The sequence below is a fragment of the Apus apus genome, chromosome 1 (assembly GCF_020740795.1).
Source record: "Apus apus isolate bApuApu2 chromosome 1, bApuApu2.pri.cur, whole genome shotgun sequence".
Lineage (NCBI taxonomy): Eukaryota > Metazoa > Chordata > Aves > Apodiformes > Apodidae > Apus > Apus apus.
In genome coordinates this window covers 185,004,366-185,025,778 of record NC_067282.1, presented here as the reverse complement: position 1 = coordinate 185,025,778, position 21,413 = coordinate 185,004,366, and the positions used below count along the sequence as shown (strand labels likewise).

General features: G+C 42.3%; 1 protein-coding gene across 2 annotated transcripts in view; it reads right to left on the bottom strand.

The window, feature by feature from the left end:
- The window catches only part of MAPK11 (mitogen-activated protein kinase 11), a 35,042-nt gene extending 14,867 nt beyond the window's left edge, over positions 1-20,175 (bottom strand). Inside the window, exons 1-6 of one of the 2 annotated variants that reach the window (XM_051637614.1) lie at positions 20,007-20,175; positions 5,320-5,449; positions 4,324-4,382; positions 3,057-3,168; positions 613-642; positions 435-482 (exon numbers count right to left, since the gene is read on the bottom strand). In XM_051637614.1, coding sequence (XP_051493574.1) covers positions 435-482; positions 613-642; positions 3,057-3,168; positions 4,324-4,382; positions 5,320-5,449; positions 20,007-20,119 — 492 coding nt within the window. In that variant the 5' untranslated portion in view covers positions 20,120-20,175. Of the gene's footprint in view, positions 1-434; positions 483-612; positions 643-3,056; positions 3,169-4,323; positions 4,383-5,319; positions 5,450-17,192; positions 17,208-20,006 lie in introns of those variants that run through there. The other variant, XM_051637623.1, reaches the window with a different exon arrangement.
- Between the last annotated feature and the right edge of the window lie 1,238 nt (positions 20,176-21,413).

Genomic DNA, 21,413 nt, shown 5'->3' with positions numbered 1-21,413 from the left:
TGCCTGTAAGTGGTAATACTGGTATCTTTGTTCATATAATTTAATTGAACTTGTATATTCTTTAGATAGAAAAATCCAACTTGTTATAAGGCCTCATCTAAGCATGGCAGATGCAGATAAATATTGTAGATCAAACTTTCAAGATGATATACTAATTTAAGTACTCACTTATGGGCTGAATTATTAGCCCATCTACCATCTGCAAGGAAGTAGGGATGAACATTTTGCAAAGATACTTGTGTTCATCCCAAATTAACACTGGGGAGAAAACATATTAATGGAAACGGGTTTTCTATGCCACGAGCATAGAAGGGAGCAACAGTAGCAAAGAGTTTAAATTAACAGAGTCAGAAATAAAAGTGGTAGCTAATGATAGAAAACTATCATCTTGAGAACTTCTACAACATTCTTCATTAAGACAGCACATTACTTACCCTCAGTTCACAGTCTTCATTTACAGCTAGGTTACTGGGCTTCAGGTCCTGTAGCAGAACAGAGTTAGTCAAGTATCCTTTTAACCTTTTAAAGTATATTATAACTATGTCTTAGTATCACATTTGATGCACAGAGGGACACACTGTTCCTTTTTATTATTGCAATGAGTGAACTCACCCGGTGGATTATTCCAGCTGAGTGAATATACTGTAAAACAAAAAGGAAAAAAAGAGATAAGATTTGAAGTTAAAGGTAAAGGAAGGTGTAAGTCACTTGGCTTATCTTTTTGCTTGAGACTGACAGTTTTATACATAGAAAAAAAAATTATGTTACACCGCATTTTCAGATCAAACAGAGGTACGATGAATTTCAAAACCTCCTTGTTTTGTTCTGTCCAGAGCTTGATATTTCAAGAAAGGTAACCATGAAGACTAGGTTGTAGCATAAAAGACAGCACTTGCAGTGATTCTTCTCTCAAAAGTTTCTAAGCAATTTGGGATTTATTCCAGTCTTATCTGGGTGCCCATGTTGATTGTCTTTAGTGAAAGCAGTGGCCTAGGGAGCAGTATGGTTGACTCCTAGATGAGGTAAGTCACCTTCTCATACTGAGAATGCGGAATGTGGGTGAGAGATACTCGTGCCCTGAGACAGGTTAGTGACCAAATACCCACCTAAGCCACAGCGTTGCTTCAGGTCTGCTTTCAAAGCAGGGACCTGAAGCAGTATTTCAATGTCTCTGTAGTGCCTCTGCTATTTTACATAAAATATTAAACCTCAAGGATTAAGAAAAGCTTACACTGTAATTACATCTCATTCATTTGTTAGGACTAAAGGCAGTTTATGATCTTACTGACCAGGATCATCAAGACCTCTAGAGCCTTCTATTCTCTAGAGGTTAATTCACCTTCTTTTTTAGGCACACAGATTACACTCAAAGCCTGCATATCATCTAGGGAAATCCAAAGAAAACACCAGGGCACTCTTCTTGTTCCAGACCTACATGCTGTTTATCAGAAGGACAGGGCCACTCCAGGAGTACTCCTCACAACAGCTGTGAGAAGCTGCACGAAGAGGAAAGCAAACCAGCACTTGCGACACAGAGTGAGCTGTGTCCCTGCTCTACTGAGACAGGGGCTCCTCCTAATGCCACCAAACAGAGCCCGCTCAGGACCCTGCCAAACTGCACAGCTCCACAGTAATGCTTTGTCAGCTCAGACAGCTCCTGCAGAGGGCGAAGCCTGTGCTCCCTACTGCTGAGCACACCCACCAGCGAGCCCAGCACTTACTCAGGTATGCAAATACACGTTGTAATGACTCCAGCAGAGATGTAAGCTAGGGGTGATATATGATCAAATGTTCTTTGACTAATGAGACATGAGAATTTCAATTCCAGAACCATCAACTGCTCCCCTTTGAAACACAGCCAAATGAATAGCCACTTTAGACCACAATTTTTACTATTATTTAGCTCTGACACCACATAGCCTTACATTCAAAACCACAAGCTGGATAATTAACTCCAGAATCCATCTTCCTAAATAAGCTATTAACTTAAGTAAATGAGACAAAGCAATTAAGACTCAGTTCTACAATTTTTATTCACTCAAGTCTGCACTTAAATTGACAGAACCTGCATGCATGAATAAGAATTACTGTATCAGGCACCAGGTGACTTGCTGAAAATCACGTAATAAGTATATTTCAGAGCCAGTATTTACCATGCCTTGCTTTCAAACATACAGTTATTTTCCATGTCTAAAAAAATCAATTGCTGTTAAGTTAGCTACTAAAGCAGCTGACCCTTCTTTCTTTTTGCTTATACTGGGGAAAATCAACACTGCTCTGAGAAAATGCTTATCACCTAGTAATGGGAAGCATTTTCTACATCTTCTCCATTTTATAGACACGTATATGTTTAACATCAGCAAGCTGATACATATTTTAATTCTTTCAGAAGAAAACTTTGCTACACTTTCATAGCCAATCACCTGTGTTATCTACTTGTATACATTTTAACCGACACGATTAACAGAAACAATGACTTTACAGGCAAAGTAAATCTTAGGTGATTGTATGCAACAGTGTACATTGCTAGGATAAACTCCTCTTTCCAGAAATTTTCCAAAGAAACCAATTAACATGGTGATTTCTCCACCCATGTGATGCTCTCTATAAAAATCAGGGCTGTAGTTTTTCAAGATGTCTCGTGTCTTTCAAAGCACAAATGCAAGTTACACAATGTATAATTCTACATCACAGAAGTTTTTTCACTACCTTCTCATGACAGGTGAAGTGTCTAAAACACACATTGTGCACTGCAGAACACGTTCACTTGAGACATTTTATAGCAAATGATTCTTCTTCAGTAGTAACTTAAATAGAAACCGATCTAAATTTCATGTTTAAGGGGAGTATTCACATGTATTGCACTTTTAAACATTGGCAGGCTTGGGGTTTTATTTCTGGTTAAAGAAAAATCTGATGATTTCTGAAACTATTGCTGCTAAATGCACACTCTCAAGACATTAAAAAGAAGTGTTTAAGTGCTGCCAATGCAATGAGCCAGTCGATACTAAGACATTTTGGTTGCTGACTCTAGAACTCCTGCATTCAGCCAGTACCTTAAGACCTCTAAGTAACTGATAGATGAGAAACTGTATATGGTCATCTGTTAACTTCTGGCACTTCACAATGTTATTCAGGTCAGCACCCATTAAATTTGTCACGAGATACCTGTGAAAATGGAACAGAGAGAAGAAAACAAAGAAACACACCTCATTTAAGAACGGCAGAATGCAAATCCTTCTAAAAGCAGCACATGGTAAAAATACACGCTCCCGTGTAGCCTCCTTTTCCATTTTTACCTAACACAGAGTTTATGCCCTTTAAATCAGCTGTGAGCTTTAATAATGAAATCACAGCTATGAGACTTAATATAATGACCAACAAAAATCCTTACAGTACATTAAAAGCTTTTCTCTCTGTTTCCTCCATAACACACTACCACAGTTCAGTGAAAGGAGAATGCATCGTATATGTTGAGAGAAATAGGAAGCCTCATCCAACATCCAAGTGGGAGCCTAAGGCACCAAACTACAGTACCTGCAAGGCCCTGGAATATCTGATGATGGAGATAAACACTGGATGGGTGAAATAAGAGTGTTTTGTATAACTTCCCTCCCCATCCCTGCTGGAAATTTGGGGGGTTTTTTGACAAATTTTGCAGAAACATGAATTCATTTCCAAAAACACTGCTGGGACAAATGTATGTATCTATCATACCCAGTTTGCATTTGTGTGATTTTGCCACAGTCAAAGGGGTTTGGCCCCTAATTTCCATGGAGACAAAAAAAATTAATTACTATTTATTCTGCTAAATTGTTGTGGGGAACGGTCCTATCGGCTCGTGACAATTGTTTACCTAAGTGCTTATACATGATGTAAACCAAGGGGAATTCGGCATAAATTATATGCTTGAGTAATACCAAAATGCACCTAGTCCTAGGTTAGTCAGGAATCAAGCCTAAATTTAGCTTGTCCCAGTTAACCAACTTGCTTGCATTCTTGAACTATCTCATCTAGCTGTTAAAAAATAATCTACAGCTAACATGTAACAGAACTGAAAAAATTTTAAGTTTACTGGCATTTATGCAGCATGAAACTATTTGCCATCTACCTACCATATTTTTAATTATAATTCAAAAAAGTACAAAAATCAGGCTCATCCTCGTGCCTCCTCTTTTGTGGAAAAGTTGCAAAAAGATTATTGAGGTTCTTCACACAAAGGCAACTGTGGCTGCAAGTCTATTAGAAAAGCACGTGCTTCCTTTCTAAAACCAGTGGTACTTACTAACTTACTAGTCAGAATTATTTAAAAATTTTACTTACACTTCATTGAAGTTTTCTATTGATGTTGCAGGTGTAAAAACATCTAGCAATCCTATAACCTGAAAGATGAGGGAATTGATATTTTAGTTTTAGAAATCTGAAAAGCAGTATGTAATTAGTATTGACAGTGCTTAGCATTTTTTGGATGAAACTTAAAGAAATATGACTTATGGTCATTGGGAAAACAGTACGACTGGCACAATGGGTAGTCTATACAGGTATAGCCTCAGCTATCACCATGACCAACAGAAAATTCTATTAACTACAACAAGATTTTAGACAATCGGAACTAAAAGTGGGAAAAGCAACATCTCATTACAGAAAAGCTGACACATGGCTTATACACTTGTTATACTTAAGATCATGCACAATTTAATGGGTTATCTTGTTATGTTGTGGTATAACTTCTTTAGCATCCTTTTGACAAGATACTTTTCAATCAAGTGTAGTTTATTCAGGCTTTAATTCATCAAGTTACTTTTATGCAGGCAGATGCTCTCACTGAAATTGACTATTTGCCACATAAAGGATACTCAATTATTTGGTGCCTGAAGTTCTACTGTCTTTCATCTAGAGATTACACTGTTGTTAATTTCCATTAGAGTATCTGCCCTTAATTTCTCAACAGAATCCATATTCAGCAAAAGCAGGTCTGAGAGTTTTTTTCCCTGGACTGATGTTTCAAGACCATCCAATAGAAGTAAACAGAACACTCTTACTTTAGTTAGAGAAGAGTCAAACCATTAGGTTTGGATTTCATTAGCTGTATCTTCACGATGAAATTAGATTATTTTTCAATAAAAAGGCACCTTTTCACTGAAAATATTTACCTTGAAGTCCAGTGACTTTGCTACACTTAAGATGGCTAGGTCCAAGTATGGTAGCCAGAAAGTTGCATATACTTTTCAGAAAAAGATTGTACCTAACTGAAAGTAAGCCTGTATTGCAAACTTTTGTTATAAAAATCTGAAGAGAATGAACTCAGTCTCCACTTACGTTCTCATGCTTCATGTGCTTAAGCAACCTAAGCTCTCGGTAGGTCCTCCTCGCATGAATAAGTGATTGAAAAGGTCTTGAAAGCTTTTTTACTGCCACCTTCTGTCTTGTTTTGGTATCATAAGCTGAACTAGAAGAGGAAAAGAAAAAGTCCATGTTGAAGGCATGTTCTACTTCAAAGCTGTCAGCTAGTTCACTGGAGAATCCTCTGCTCTCTTGGAGGCTCCTTGTCCTCTTTCACTTTCCCTTTCAGGGACTACAACCGGAGTTGTAACCCTGTAACCCTGAGTAGTCAAAGGCAGTTCCCTCGTTTTCCATCTAGCAAGTTACTAATGCTTAGGATAGTATTTAGGCTCATCTCCAAGTAACCCTTCCCCATATGGCAGAAGAAGTAACTAGAGAATTAGCTCCACTCATGCAGCTGCAGCTCCAATGCAAGGCTCATAGGGAATATGGGGATTCAAACTCTGGGTCTTACAGAACAAACTGAAGTCTTTACTAATTAGAGGGATGCTGCCACTGTGTCTAGCAATATTAATTACCTATGTGACCATTAGCTTGCAAGATGATACCACGAAACTGGTATCAAATTAGAATGTTGACATTGCCAAGGCCATACAGTTTCCTTGGAAAACGCTGGTAACAAGTGAACAGCGGGTACATGTCTTACACTTCAGCCCACAGACCCAGCTGACATGAGTATATGCTTAACTTCATACAGATGGAGATGCCCTCCTGAAGAGGACACTAAACGCACATGTCACCGTTTGCAAAAAAAGGGAGACCCACTGGTCTTTGTGCATTACCAAGGCATGACAAGCACAAGAAGCCACCAATAAATGCTGCCTATTATGCAGCACAGGAATAAAAATGATCTCTGTATGTACTACTTCATGACACTGCACAGTACAATTATAAAAAAGATCTAGTTTGCTGCCTTCGCTTACAGAGAAGAAAACAAAATTGCTTTAAACTGTTACTCTTTGCATTAAGTTAAAATTGTGTTCAACTAAAATACATTGAAATTATCTGTTTAAAATGTGGATAACGCTATCTGTGCTTGCTAGGGAGCACTAGGAAGCTGAGAACTTTCATGCATTCCTCTCACAGAACTTTTTTGGAGTTACAAATACTGAAAGTTAGGCAGCATGAAAAATACATTAAGTATCATCACAACAGTCAATAGTCACATCAAAGGCTCCTTATGAACAGTTTTTTAAATACGCCTGAAAATTTTGGGGGGAGACACCTCCCAGAGACAAAAAACATCGATTATGCCTGCAGTAGCTCCCAACTAACACACCAAGCCTATGATCAGCTCCAAAGTAGGTGGACTCCTACATCCATTTGGTGCTCTGCTGAAGTAATGAAAAACCAAGTGAAGAGCAAACCCTCTTCATTTGCAGGCAGCTGGAGGACAAGGAGGTGTTTCTAAAGAGAAGCAACAAAGAATATAAGTAACAAATGGGCAAGAAGAAGGGAGTGGCATCCAAAAGGCGATTGTGATCCAGTTATTCTAGAATTCACCCAACCTCCATGAAGGCCAATGCAGGGCATAATCTACCAAAAATGTTGATAAAGACACAATAAGAGGAAGTGGATTTGATCAGTAAGTTTCTTACAGGCACCACGAGAGGAGTGAGTCACTCATGAGATAAACAGAATAGACAAGCAGATTACTTAGCTAGTTTCTTGCAGTGGATCTTCAGGGAAATTTTAAAGGTGTAGAGGGTTGTGGCTTTGCTGAGCACCTCAGGAAGGCCATTCCCGGATCAGAAGAAAGCAAACACAGGAAGAAGACTTATCACTCTGAAGAGTGCACTGAAGGGATAGTACAGAGATAGTTGTTCCAACAGTAAGGCAGGGACAGTTTTTCGGGACAGGAGGATGCTGTGTTGCTCAAATACACGGAGCAGATCAAGGAATGAACAAGAAGTACTGGCAACAGAGATCACATAAATCCCACATGACTGGCCACAGGGACAATGTGAAGGTTGCACAAGTAAATCTGAAGAAATAAAAAGGAAGCTAGTGTTTAGCTGTTAATGTAATAAATATTATATATAATTGCCTGGTGTGTAAACCTGGCCAATGAAGCCACTGGAGAGTATGGCCAAGTCTCACAAAAATATACTCTGCATGTCCTTTCCAACTTTTTTTCCAGTCAAAAGGAAATGTTTATTCAGATGAATAAAGAATATTGCCCAAAACAGCAGTCTGTGCATAACTTCTTAGCTCTTCTGGTAATTCACAGGCGTTCCCACTCATACTTGTACTGGTTTGTGAAATACTGTGAATATTATACAAGGCTAGGAGGAATGAGGTTTTAAATCCCATTATCATGATAAACATCCTTCTCCTCCCAATTCTAAGGTCAAATGTGGGTTTCAGTGGTTTAAAAACAGCTGATCTTTCAGATGGATTGCTTTTTACCCTCCATATGACTCAAGGCTGTAAAGTATAAAGCACTGTTTTTTTCCCTACCTTCAGTAATTCCTATGACAGCAGCTTTTTAGACCCAGGATGGAAGCACATAAGGAGAGAGGGAGAAAAAAACAAGAGGGGAAAAAAAAAAAAAAGAAACAAATGGTAACTTGAATCCTGGGATCTCCAATGGGAAATCATGAAATGAAGCTGCATAGGCCAGGGACTGACTTGGTTTAAATGAGTTCCTCTGCAAGAAACTGTACCCATTGATAATCAGAGTGAATGCCTTCAGGCTCTTTCCTTGCCTGTTTTACTGTCATTATAATTCAAGTTACTAACAGTGAAGTATTCAAAAATACAGATTTTGCATTGCTTGAACTCTCTTGTTTGTCAGATAAAAGGATGACTTGTGTCTGTGATCCCACTTTGCAAGTGGCAGGCCACTGCTGGCATTCCTCCCCATGCATGCTTGTGCCTCTTATTTCAGACGTGGTCTCCCCCTCTTGCTATTATACCATCATAGCTGATATCTGGATTATTCCCTGAATCCCTCATCATCACTAAACTGTTAGATGGCAGGATGAACTGCACTTCCTTCTGTGTGATTTCCCTGGGATTATTCAGTTTTCAGACCAGTCCCTGGACAGGACCTCTCTATTCCCAGTCATGGAGACTTGATGGCCCCCCCTCTGCTTGGCACTTGCAAACCCTTCCTGGGGAGCTTGTGAACAGCCCCTGAATAAAATGTTTCAAAACAGATTCTTAAAAAAAACCCCCACAAAACTCACAACATGTTATTTTATTTTTGGATAAGAAAAAGGGTAAGGGGCCCTCACCTTCCTTTACCCTGTGTGACACTAAGCTCATACCTTTCCCATCTGTGTCTAGACTGGAGAGGGCTTCTCTGCCAGTTTCTTTTTGTCTGCATTCCCTCACAAACAAATGTCAGCAACTTTCAACACACTTTTTTTTTTTTTTTGGTGAGTTTATTTTCTATTGCTGTGAATGCTTTGGAGCACAGGCTTCAGCTCTGGTGAACTACTTGTGTTTATACCTGGTTTACACTGGAAACAAATAATCTTTCCAATGGTTTAACTATTGTTCCCTGATTTTCTTCGAAACTACTTATCCTGAAGTGTCTTACCTCTGACTATGTTACCTCATGTAGCTGGATAGAATACTGCAATGGAAATAAGCTTTGATACTTGTAAAGAGGAATCGTCTCTCATCTCTAATCTGTTCTTCACTATTAGCAGTAAATTTTATGTAGGTGGTGAAAATAAGTGATGTTTCAATTGCATATTGCGAGTATTTCTTACATTACCATAGAGCAATATGCTCACATGCCTCAATATTCTATGGGAACATAAATTTAGACAAAGTTGCTACCATAATTTAAAAACAAAAACAATTCTTGCCATGTTTTTATCTTGCTAGAAACAACTTTGTAACAAGCTTAGCAATAGCTTTTTCAGATATGATTGTTCTTGACCCAGAACCCTTTGCAGTTATGACACATTTTTTCCAGTCTGTCCTTTCTGAGATCAAGGATAAAAATTAATTATTCTGCTTACAGGGATGGCATAATGTTCAAACAGATTAGAAACTTTCGCTTAGTGTGATTTTCAGTCATTGCTTAAATTAGACCTCCTTTCTCAGCTCCTATATTTAGTAATTCTATTGAAGTTCCGCTAGATTAAATAAGAATCTTATTTATATGAACATTTTCCCAGAACTTAGTTTCAGAAAAAAAGTTTGAACATAGGAAGACAATGCAGTCCAAACATTCAGAAGGCAAAAAGCATGGATTTTAACAGCTCCATGCTAACTTCAGGACTTTTGATGGGACATGAACTTTTAGTAGCTGATGTTTATGAACATGGCCACAGATACAGTCATTTCCCTAGTATTCATGGACAGTTTCTCCTCTGTGGCTGCTGAGCAGTAACACTGGACAGACAAGCTGTTCACATGCACAGCCTGCTCACACCCTTCAGGGCTTTTGGGATTAGGAGCACACTTACTCAGTTATGGCTACTTTGCCCTCAGGGTCAAATTTGCTTCAACAGCTGGAAGGGCTGCTTGTGGGAGCCCAATCTAACAAACTACACATGAAGCCAACTCATGGCTTGGATGCCCATACACTTTGCTGGATAAAAAACTGGTTGGATGGCTGGGTCCAAAGACCTGTGTTCAATGGAGTTAAATCCTGTTGGGGCCAGTCACAAGTGGTGTTCTCCAGGGCTCAGTGCTAGGGCCACTCCTGTTTAACATCTTTATTGAAGACTTGGATGTGGGGATAGAGTGCAAACGACACCAGGTTGGGTGGGAGTGTCGATCTGCTTGAGGGTAGGGAGGGTCTGTAAAGGGATGTGAACAGGCTTGATTGATGGGCCGAGGCCAGTTGCATGAGTTTCAATAAAGCCAAATGTCGGGTCCTGCACTTCAGCCACAACAACCCCCAGCAGCACTACAGGCTTGGGGAGGACTGGCTAGAGAGCTGCCCAGCAGAGAGGGACCTGGGGGTTGACTGGCAGCAGCTGAACATGAGCCAGCAGTGTGCCCAGGTAGCCAAGAAGGCCAACAGCATCCTGGCCTGCAGCAGGAACAGTGTGACCAGCAGGACCAAGGAGGGGATCCTGCCCCTCTGGCTGGCCTTGGTGAGGCTGCATCTCGAGCACTGTGTGCAGTTGTGGGCACTGCAGTGTAGGAAGGACACTGAGGGGCTGGAGAGGGTGCAGAGAAGGGCAGCTAGGCTGATTAGGGGTCTGGAGAACAGGTCTTATGAGGAGAGGCTGAGGAAGCTGGGGCTGTTCAGCCTGGAGAAGAGGAGGTTGAGAGGAGACCTCATTGCTCTCTACAACTATGTGAGAGGAGGTTGTGGTGAGGTGGGTCTTGGCCTCTTCCTCCTATTGACTAGTGATAGGACAAGAGAAAATGGGGTCAAGTTGTGCCAGGGGAGGTTCAGATTGGATATTAGGAAATTTTGTTTTCATAGAAAGAGTGGTGAGGCATTGGATCAGGAGGCCCAGGGAGGTGGCGGACACACAGTCCCTGGAGGTGTTAAAAAAAGCAGGTAGATGTGGTGCTTTGGGAGATGGTTTAGTGGTTAGGGGTTGTAGGACAGATGGTTGGACTTGATGATCTTGAAGGTCTTTTCCAACCTTGATGATTCTATGATTCTGTATCCTATTTAGTAAACTCCACTATCCAAATCAGGAAGGACTGCTCCTGGGATCAACTAGTCCACTTGTACTACAGCCAGCCCCTGAACTTCCTAATGCTTTGGGCTTGGAGAGGGCTTATTAGCTGGGCATGGTACTACCCAAAAGTGCCTGGAAGAAGTTCAGCTTCAGCAGAGTTTAGTCTAGTGAGTTCTCTATATTCCTGGAGCCAGCCCAGGTCTAGCTGATGCAAATGAAGGTATTACCCAAGCTGGTTGTATGCGGTTCCAGTTTTGTGTCCCCAGTGAACGGCTCATTCACTGCACGTTACCTGTGTCAGCCACTATTGTGTCCCTGTCACCTCAGATAACCACAAAGTTTTAGTTGCCTGCAAAGTGTGATCTTATCCTTCTGGAAAAATTATATCTGTACAAATAATTAGGTATATGTATTCTAAGTGATTCATTTGAGGCTAAGGGACAAAAATAGAGGGAAGACTAACTTTTCCAATTTATTTCATATAATTCAGTGTCCCAGCTTGTGAGGCTGTTACTCCTACATCCTCATCAACTGGTGGGACACACTATACCAAACTTGGAGAGAATGCTGTACATAAGCAGATCCTTAAATTTGCTCCATGTGACAGTGACACTGGGTCTGGGTTTTTCCCATGTTTTTCTAGGCTTCTATTTTTATTTGTTTTGCTGCAGCACAACACAGGCTTCCTTCTTTCACTGGGTCATAGTCCTCCAGAACACAAAAAGACTCTGCCTTACATGTATAAAAAAAAAAGGAAAAAAATGTAATTCATTCTCAAAACACAAATTCACATGGGCAGAACTTTACTGATTTTGGTAAGAAAGAAGGTAACATCCTGGTAACAAAATGGAAAGTACACAGAATTTCTGTCACATCTTTAGTACAGACACAATTCTGGTATCTTATCCACAGACCTCATCATCCTTTCATGTACCCACTGGCTCCTTCCACTAAAGGAGACATGAACTTCCTTGTGGATTAACATCCCTTTAATTTTTAAGATCCTGAATTCCTTAGAAAAATGAGTAACAGCAACAGAAGGGTGTACGTGAGCAAGCACTGAGGAGAAGGAATAGAAGAGGGGTCAACACACAGAGCACCCAATTATTGAAGCAGGCAGTCAGTGCACTAAGCATTGTAAGCAAGTAAGATAGAAAAGGGAACACACAGGAACCTGGCTCTGGAACATCTTCTAGTTGTCAGTCATATAATCTGAGTTCCTGACAACTGCAGTGAATGACAACCCTTTTTACATTTCTCATAAACGTCATGTAGGTGAATGAAAGTCCCCACATGAGTAACACAGATTTTGTTTTTTGTTTGCAAGGTTTAGTGTGTGAGCTTTGTCTCGTGGGTCTTCTCTAGGATCTTGCTCTTCTTTTCTAATATACAACTTTTTTTTTTGTTTACCTTTTTTAAAAAAAAAAAAAAAATAGAGCTACTTTTTCCTGAGATATAGGATAGGCTTGGAAAAAGCACACATGGAATCTATCCAATACCAGAAAATGGATCCTAACAGCTATTGGCAATGCAGCAAGGGAACAACGGGAAAAGGCCACCCATGGTAAGTTTAAGTTAAGCAGCAAAGTAAACTCAGGAAATGGCTCATTTGTTTCTTTATAAATGTTTTCTTATTTTCTGCAAGTTCAAGTTAGTGATTTCCACCCTCTGAGAGCTAGATTTCAGGTATAGAGTGTGTATTTGTTTACTAAACCGCACAAATCACAACACACGTGCATGGAAGGAAATCACAGGAAAAATGAGATGGTAGCAAGACAAAAGCTGGGAGGATGAGTAATAGGCAGCTCTGAAATGACACGCTAATCTTCTCATTAGGGAAGAAAACCCTGCTTGATGATGACAGCTTATTGTATTGTAAAACTACATCCCATCACTTGGATATTGTTCAAACACGCTGAGCACTAGAATAAATTGTTTTGGCTTTAGTACAACCACTGTCAATTACCCCAGATTAATTTACTACTAGATCTAAATATGAAAGTACAAAATATCTCTTGTGTATGTGACATAATTGTTCCATAACCAACAAAAATATCTACACAGCTTTAAGCAAACACTGAAAAAATACTCTAAAGTAATTGCTATCCATATGTTTACATGAATACAAAGCCAATCTCCTTTCAGGGTAACAAGATTATGATAATAATGCTGTATCAGCCTCTGAATCCACAAGCTATTTTTTGTCTTCTGATCTGGTTCTTATGTCTTCACAGTGACTTAAATATTTAAATAACTTTACAGAGGAGCAGTCACACTTTTCTAGGTGAAGTTATAGACAGTACAGATTACATCAGTGGGAGTGATGCATTTAAAATCATGCTGGTGAGAAGAACATGCAGAAGTTTGGGTTAATAAGCTGCTAGCTTCCTGAGAGTGTGTAACCAACTCATGGATACTAAAATAATCATGTATTTTAGATAGCCTATAATCCAAATGTCAGGATGTAAACAAGAAAACCTGTCAGCTGTCACTAAGCCAGTACATTGCTAGTGACAAATGTCCTATTCAGCATTTCATTAAAAAAGGCTTGATAGCTATAAATTGTGGGTTTAGAAGTAACAGCTAGAAATACTAGTGGTTAACATGGATATGAAGTTTAACATGAAAAATACCAGTGCTTTCAAATAGTCTATATAAACCTAAACAGATGAAACCTCACTTACATTCTTGTCCTTCTTTTTCTTATTCCTCCCCCACTTCTCTTTCTCATTTTCTGTTTTCTCCCTCTACAACAGCAGAAGTATTAAATGATAGAGATTGGTTCCCAGATCATGCAGGGGTTTTGAAAGCCCTCTCCCTTCCTGACTGCATACACACAACTAAGATAGAGAATTCTTGGTACCAACTAGCTAATAGGTTCAGAAATTGCAAACAGCTCCTTGGGAAGCTGTGTTGAAGCAACCAGGCTCCAAGAATTTAAGGGCTCTGGAACAGGGACCCTAGCAAACTGCCAACACAATCAGGAGCAAGGAGAGGAAGGCAGTTAGCTATGCCACTGCTACACTGTGTGGTCATGAAGGCGCTTACTGTAACAAGTCATACCGAAGTACGGATGGAGGAGACCTTCTGTAGGGAATTTTTATTCTGCTAACGTATTCCTCCAGCCACACAAAAAGCTGTAGTTCCATGATTCTTGCTGTCTTTCTGCCACAACTGGCTCATCTTGTGCCTCTCATTGCTTTTCCATCCTGTGCTCTTTCCGTCTCTAAATAAGATCTCAATTTATCCTGAAAGAAAACCTGCACAATACCAAGTTGTCTTCCTCACTTCTTGAGCTTGTCTTTCTTTCAGCCTTCCTACAACTCCTTACACTACACTCCTCATACATATACAGATGTTTCTCATCTGCCTTCTCACCACCCCATGGGCTTTGTGACAGCAGCACACCTAAAGATTTCCATCTCAGCCATTTTTATCCATCTCCACAAAAACCTCATTCCTGATTCAGTTTCCTTCATTAAAAGCATTCTAAAACACTTCCATTTCAAATAGGAATCTTGACTCCACTAATTACCATCCCACTTCCCTTTCACTTCCAAAGGCAGTAACTACATTGTTCCAACAGCTCGAAAATACTCAGGATGAAACTGGACAAAGGAACAACGAGCCATCTGCATTCTATCCTAGTCCTCCAACAAAACCACTCTCATCAAACTCCATGGTGATGTTTCCCTGGCCAGTGCTCAGAAACACTCTTCCATCTTCCTTCATGTATCTTTCACAAAATGTCTTGAATTCTTGACCTCCCTTGGCCTTGTAGTTGCAAATCACATTGTGATTTCATTCCCAATAACTATTTAATCATGTTCCTCTTTCTTACTCTGAAACATTTTTTTGTTGCTTCACTTATTTTTATCCATTCATTCTAGCAATGCTGCTGCAAAGATGATCTTCCTCCTAACCTGTAACGTTGACCATGCAACTCCTTTAACTTACTTCTCCCTATTGAACCTCACTTTCAAGGCCTTGTTTCTAAGTATCATAATACATATAGTCACTCAAGAGATGTCCTCCCTCTGACAGGACTCTCATGTTGCCCTTCATCTCTCAGTTTTCAAGCAAGCATTTGAATAAGCTCAGAAGGGCTCATTGTAAATTCCTGCAAAACTAATGAAAGGCTTCAAAACTTTCCTTCTGAATGATGCATAGAAAAACCAGACAACTGCTAAGAGATCTTGAACAGCAGTATTTTAACAATATTGTTTGAAATGTTTCCAATAAAATATAACCACAAACATCCATAGGATTAAGTTCATCCCCTGTACTTGGAAACAAAAGACCTAATCTAAAAGAACAGCCCAAAGAGAGTCCATCAAATCAACTGGCTCTACATGTACTTGGGATTCTGCCTTTAGCCTGTACAGGCATATATGATCTCAAATTATCAGCATATTTACATAAATCAGGTGTGTTACTACTACCCTAAAAGCTTATCTCAGCATTTACTATTTAAACTAGCGTTTAATGTTACAGTGATACCTACTGTAGCTGCAGTAACCTGATCTCATAGTTGAAACCACATCCTTAGCATCACTACAGCTGAGTAAATGGTTATTCTAAAAAAAAATTATCATCTAAAAGTCAGCAGGTGCAGTTTTGGGTGAAGGATTTTTTTGTCAGTGAAAGACAATTTATATCAGCTTTTCTCAAAAAACCTCATATGGTACTGAGTTGTCTCAGCTCTCCTTAAAGGTCCTCTGTGTGAAAAGGACAGTATCAGCAATGTCTTCCAAGCTACCACTCTCAAAACACTTGTGAGTGACAATCTAACCAGAAGCACAGGATGAGGTGGATGGGGGAAAGAAGGGGTTAAACTTCAGGATTAAATCCTTCTGCTTCTTTTTTTTTCCACTTGTACTTCCTCAAAGCAAAACAGAATCCTAAATACCACCCCACCTTCCCCTATTTTTACCCAGAATTAGCCATGACAAAAACTTAATGGATCTTAAGCTTGCACTTGAAGGCAAGATGGAGGCACTTGCTGAAGTGCTGCGTTTGCGTAAATGACCTAAGGCAGGCTTCGCTTTCCCACTTTTCTTGAACTGAGGCCTGTGCCATTGTACTCCGATGAAGGCCTCGTTTTTCAAATGTGTTATGTCACACAAGCTGGCGTTAGGCATCACATACTATTAAAACTAAAAGAGCCTGACTGTATCATGTGAGTACTGTTGATGCCAATGACCTCTGAGGAAACACTGCACGAGTTTCTAGCTGTGAAGAAGCTCTGTCCTCACTCTGGTTCACCTTGCAAGGTCTGTTCTTTCCAAAGGAGGCAGAACACAGAGCTTGCAACATGCTAATGGACGACAACCTGTTGGAGAGATCAGAGACAACACGCTGCAGAAGTCTGCCTATACCTCCCAGGCAAAAACAGGACTAAGTAGGTTGGAAGACAGTTTACAAAAGCTGGGATGAAAAGAGGCAAACAGGCTTTTAAAACTCCAGTAAGCCAAAAATCTATCCATGTTACATAACTTGCAGTATAATAAGAAGTTTTCAAAAAAAGCAGAGATTAAGCTCTTTCTCAAGCAGGTGGTAATGCCAACTCCCACCAGAAAAGGCAGACAGATACCAAACCACAGAGGACCTCCTGGGGTACTAGATCTGAGAGGCACAGATGCTGTAGGCCAGAGATCCAGTTCATAAGCAAGATCACCAGGACTGTTGAAAGACTCACACACAGCCAAAATTCTTATTTAAAAGGTAGAGTCACATGGGACAAGAGTTTAAAGTGCAGTTTGACCCTGAGACATTCCCCTAGAATAGAACCAAAATGGTTGTAGCTGAATACTACTTTGTGAAAGTAAGCTTGCTTACTTCCCAGCTAAATTACTATCAGCTTAAATGCTGCATGTGAAATCAGAAATGTTTTTAAAAGTCACATTTAGCAGGGATAGTCTGTAAGATTCAACTGGCTCTTTGACTTCTGTGAGACATAAATCCAACTTTCAGGGTGGACACTACGCAAATGAAAGAAAACTTTAAACTGAGTTTTGGCTTGAAGAAGAGTTAAAATAACTGCCTAATATTAAAAGATAAACTTGGTAAGAATAGCTATTACACAAAAAGAAAACAACTCCAAAAGAAACAGCTGTCTATGTAAATTTGGTATTTGACAGTAGCAAAAGACAGAGCATCCACCAGCTTGAATGGCCACAGAGAAGTGCCCAGGTGAAAACAAAGCCCTCCACAGAGTTAAAATATAAGAGATGCAAAACGTACTGCAAGGGTGAAGTACTTGAGGAAAAGACCTCCCAGATCATTCTGTGGTTCATGTAGATGCTGAAGTGCAACTCCAATTGGCAGCGTGGCCAAGTTCTTCTGAGGATTTCCAAGGACTGTTTATGAGGTGTCATTAAAAAACCGAGAAGAGCAGCAGAGCTCTTTATGCTATGGAAGGTTTGCTTTTCATGAATGTATACACTACATCTAAATACAAAAGAAGAAAAGCACACTGAAAAGCACTGCACTTGATACAAGATACCTTTTTAACAGTGAATAATATTTATCTCTATAGCACATTTGATACATCCACATATAAAAACTAACCCAAATACAAATTATTTTAGACTTAGGAAATGTCAACAAATTGGGCCAAAACACAGCTTCCTGACACAAATTCTTCTATTGATTTTGAGCTGCAAGCAAAAAAAGGTCAATATGTTTCTAATTACCAGTTATGACTTCAGTTGCACAAGTCTATCAGATGTGACTGAGAATTTACTGTAAAAAAGGAAAGGGTAGGACTAGAGAAGAGTTTCACTGAGGAAGAAAGAGATTTGTCACAACAATTTTTTTCCCACTTTAAAGCCAGTGTTTGGAGTTTGGGGCCTTGGCTTCTCTTCAGGAAAGCACTTAAAAATTGTTTAATTCTAGTGTTTTCTCTAAGACTTAAATACGTTTTTAGATAATTTACTGAATAGGAGTACAATTATTCACAAAAGCAATATAGCATATAACTCTAGGGAATGATTGTGTCTTGTGGGTCTCCTGGGTAAAGAACATGCACACAGATGGAAAAAAAATCAATTTCAATAGACACTAAAAATAGCTGGCTTTTCTGAGATGCAAACCTTTTCCTCACATTCAAGCTTCTGTTTTGAGTTTATAGTTCATCGATGTTAACAAAGCTATTAATATAGAGTAATAATTTATTGCTGTACTCTGTTCTTAAATGTGTATTTTAGAGTAAACCTTTCCCATAGCATCTTCCAGTCTCCATTTTATGTCCTAGATCTGAAGCTTCTGCACTGCTAAAATACTAGGATTTCCTTGGCTTTGCAGACAGAAAATAAGTAAGTACAATGAATTAACAACACTAACAGCTTTAAGATAGCAAAGCACCAGCTGTGCTGCAAGTAAACCACCACATTTTCATTTCCTTCGCAATTTTTCAGAAGTCTTGACATCTCAATAAAAAATTAAACACAGCAAAGTCTCCCTCTTAAAACTATGCCACAATATAGGGAAAATAACCAGAAATGCAGTTTCAATTGGAACACAACAACTGTTACTCTCCTACTGTATATCCAGTTCCTAGTGTGTAAAATAAAAGATAAGAATGTAAACTAAGTTTATGTATATGAAATAAAAACAGGTCCTTGTGAAACTACTCACACCTGACAGTCACAGGACTATACACCCTTAACTACAATGGCAGGTACCAACAGTCACTCAGTATTTGCCTGGATTTCCCTGGTGCAAGCAAGACTGAAATAATAACGAAGAGAAGAATTCAAAGATACTTCACTCTAGTCCTGAGCATTTATGCTGATTCTTGGAGGTTTTTTAAATGCTTGTTCTTAAGTTTACATATAATTGGGGTATTTCACAGAGCTATAGAAGGAAGCAACAAATGAGAAATTCCATAAATGTTCTCCGGTATCTCACCATGAAGAAAAAAAAAAAGCAAGTGACTATTGCACAAGTTTAGTCCATAGCAAAAAAAAGTGAAGTTCTAAATAAATCTTTTTTGTACAGTATTTATTTAAAGGCCCATTATAGACTGCTTTCAGGTAATTCCACTTAGCTTACAAAAGAAACATGATTCTTTTTCAGAAACATCACTATTATTTAAAAAAAAAACACAACAAACTCAAAGTTTTATTAGGTATTATTTTCTTATTTGATGCATACTTAATTACGCATATCAGAAAACAGCCCAGTCTGCATTGGGAGTTCCTGACAGGGCAAACCTGAGATAGCAGTTATCCACAACAGGGAAACGTTTGATGATGTGATGTGATAAAACCGTACACAACTCTAAAACGCCGAAGCTCCCGGCGGGCAACCTGCCCTAATTCCCCCTGCCTCGGCCGGCGAACCCCTCTGTGCTCTGCGCCCGCCCGGCCTGACCCCTGCCCTGCCGACACGTCCATCGTGGCCGAGAACGGAGCTCCCCGCGCTGTGCGTGCCCCGGCCCCCGCGGGCAGTCCCGCCAGCCCCCGCCACGAGGCGCATCCCCCGCAGCCCGCCGGTCCGCCCTCCCGCGCCGGCCACAGGCAGCGCTTCCACAGCCGTGCCCCGCGCCCTGTGGCTGCCCCCCCGCCCGGACACGCCATGACGGTGCAAGATTCTCGGCTTCAGGGCAATTTTCACCCCGGTGCGAGCGGCCCTGCGGCGGGCTCCCCGGCGCGGAGGAGCGGCGCGGCCAGCGGGCCCGGCGGGCGGCCAGCGGCCCCCGCACTGCTGCCCCGCGAGGCGGGGGGCGGCCTGCAGGCGCCGCGGCGGGGAGACAAGGCTGCCCGGGTTACGGCGAGACGTGCCCCGGCCCCGCGGGGCCGCCAGCAGAGCCCCGGCCCCGCACGGCTCGGCTCCCGCGGACACGCCCCCGCCCCGGCACGCGCGGGGCCGGCCCCGCCGCGCAGGGACCCCCCGCCCGCCCCGCCAGGAGAGCCCCGAGACCCCCGGCGCCCGCCACGGAGGCACCGGCCGCCCGCTCCCCGGCACTGTCCGCGGGGCGGCGCCGGGGCTGCCCCCCGTCCCCGCTGTGGCACCTGCCGACTCCCAGCCTCCCTGCCCGCGCCCCGCACCTACCAGACGGAGCCGTAGGCACCGGAGCCGACAGGGGTGAGGTTCTGGTAGCGCTGGGGCACCTCCCACACCGTCTTGTTCAGCTCCTGCCGGTAGAAGCTGCCGCGCTCGGACATTTTCCCGGAGCCGCCGCCAGCAGCGGCAGCAGCAGCGGCAGCCGCCCCTCAGCCGGGGCGGGGAGCGAGGCGGGCACGGCCGGCGCCGGCAGGGAGGAGGGACCGGGAGGGGAAGGGGAGGGGAAGGCGGGAGGCCGAAAGGGTGGGGGCAGCGTCCGGGGTCGGGGGGGAGCCCGGGCAGGGGCGAGGGGGGCCCGGCGCACAGGCCCAGGAGCTCCGGGGCGGGCCCCGGTGTCCTCCCGCGGGGCCAGCCGGGGGGTGTGTGGGGTGTGGCGAAGGCCGATCCCGCCCCGGAGCGGCCCGCATCGCCGGCAGGGCGGTGGCGGTGGCGGGGCGGACGGGCGGCTGCCGCCGCATCGGCCGCCTCTGCCGGAATGTGCGGGAAGGGGCCGCGCCGCGGTCCGCTGCTCCCCGCGGGGGAGGCGGGGCGGGCGGGCACGGTCACCTAGCCAGGCCTTCGCTTGGCATCCCCGAGGCTTGTTAAAACCTTGCCGACACCCTCTGCTTCCGCCACGGCCACCTGAAGCTCCTCGCCGCCCGCCAGCCCCGCTTTGCTCGCGTTGCAGCGACGGAGGCGGTGGGTGAGCCGGCAGCCGGGTCGAGTCGGGGCATCGCCCGCGGACCGCGGGGCCAGCCGCGCCCGCAGCTCTGCCCGCGAGCGAGGAGCTTACGGGGACTGCCCTGGCACCTGGAATGTCCCGTTTAAGCATTGACTCCCACATGCAATCATCTGAACACCCCCGCTTTATCATCAAGGAAGGCTTGAGCCCCCAAAATAACAGAGGAAAAAGACTGAAAACTTTAATTCTCTGAAACTCATGGACCAGTTAAAGTTCTCTGATTTATTTACTGCTTTTTATTTTTCTTTTCTCCAAAATGTGCTTTATACAGTATCTTAATGACTTGTTGAGTCATTGCAGCACTACTGCAAGTATATTTTCCTATATATTATTTCCTTCCGTAACTTCTTATGCTTCCATGAGCACATTGAAATAATTTGTATGTAGCCTGCTTGCATAAGTTGCTCTGCACCTGCCTTTCAATCAGTGTGGAATGTAAATCCTCTCTTTTCAGAACCCTCGTATAAGCCCACTGTGTTCCTGTACCATGAAGTGCAGTTCACTTAGGCAAATGGATGCCCAGCTCCTGATTGGACATCACTGAGTTTACAAAACATGTATGGTTGAGGTTTGAGTAGTTGTGAGAATAAGCTGGAAGGCAAGTTTTATAAATGCTGCAAACACTGCATGGTTCAAATTCCAGCTCTGGAACCCCAACCCATGTTGCATGACAG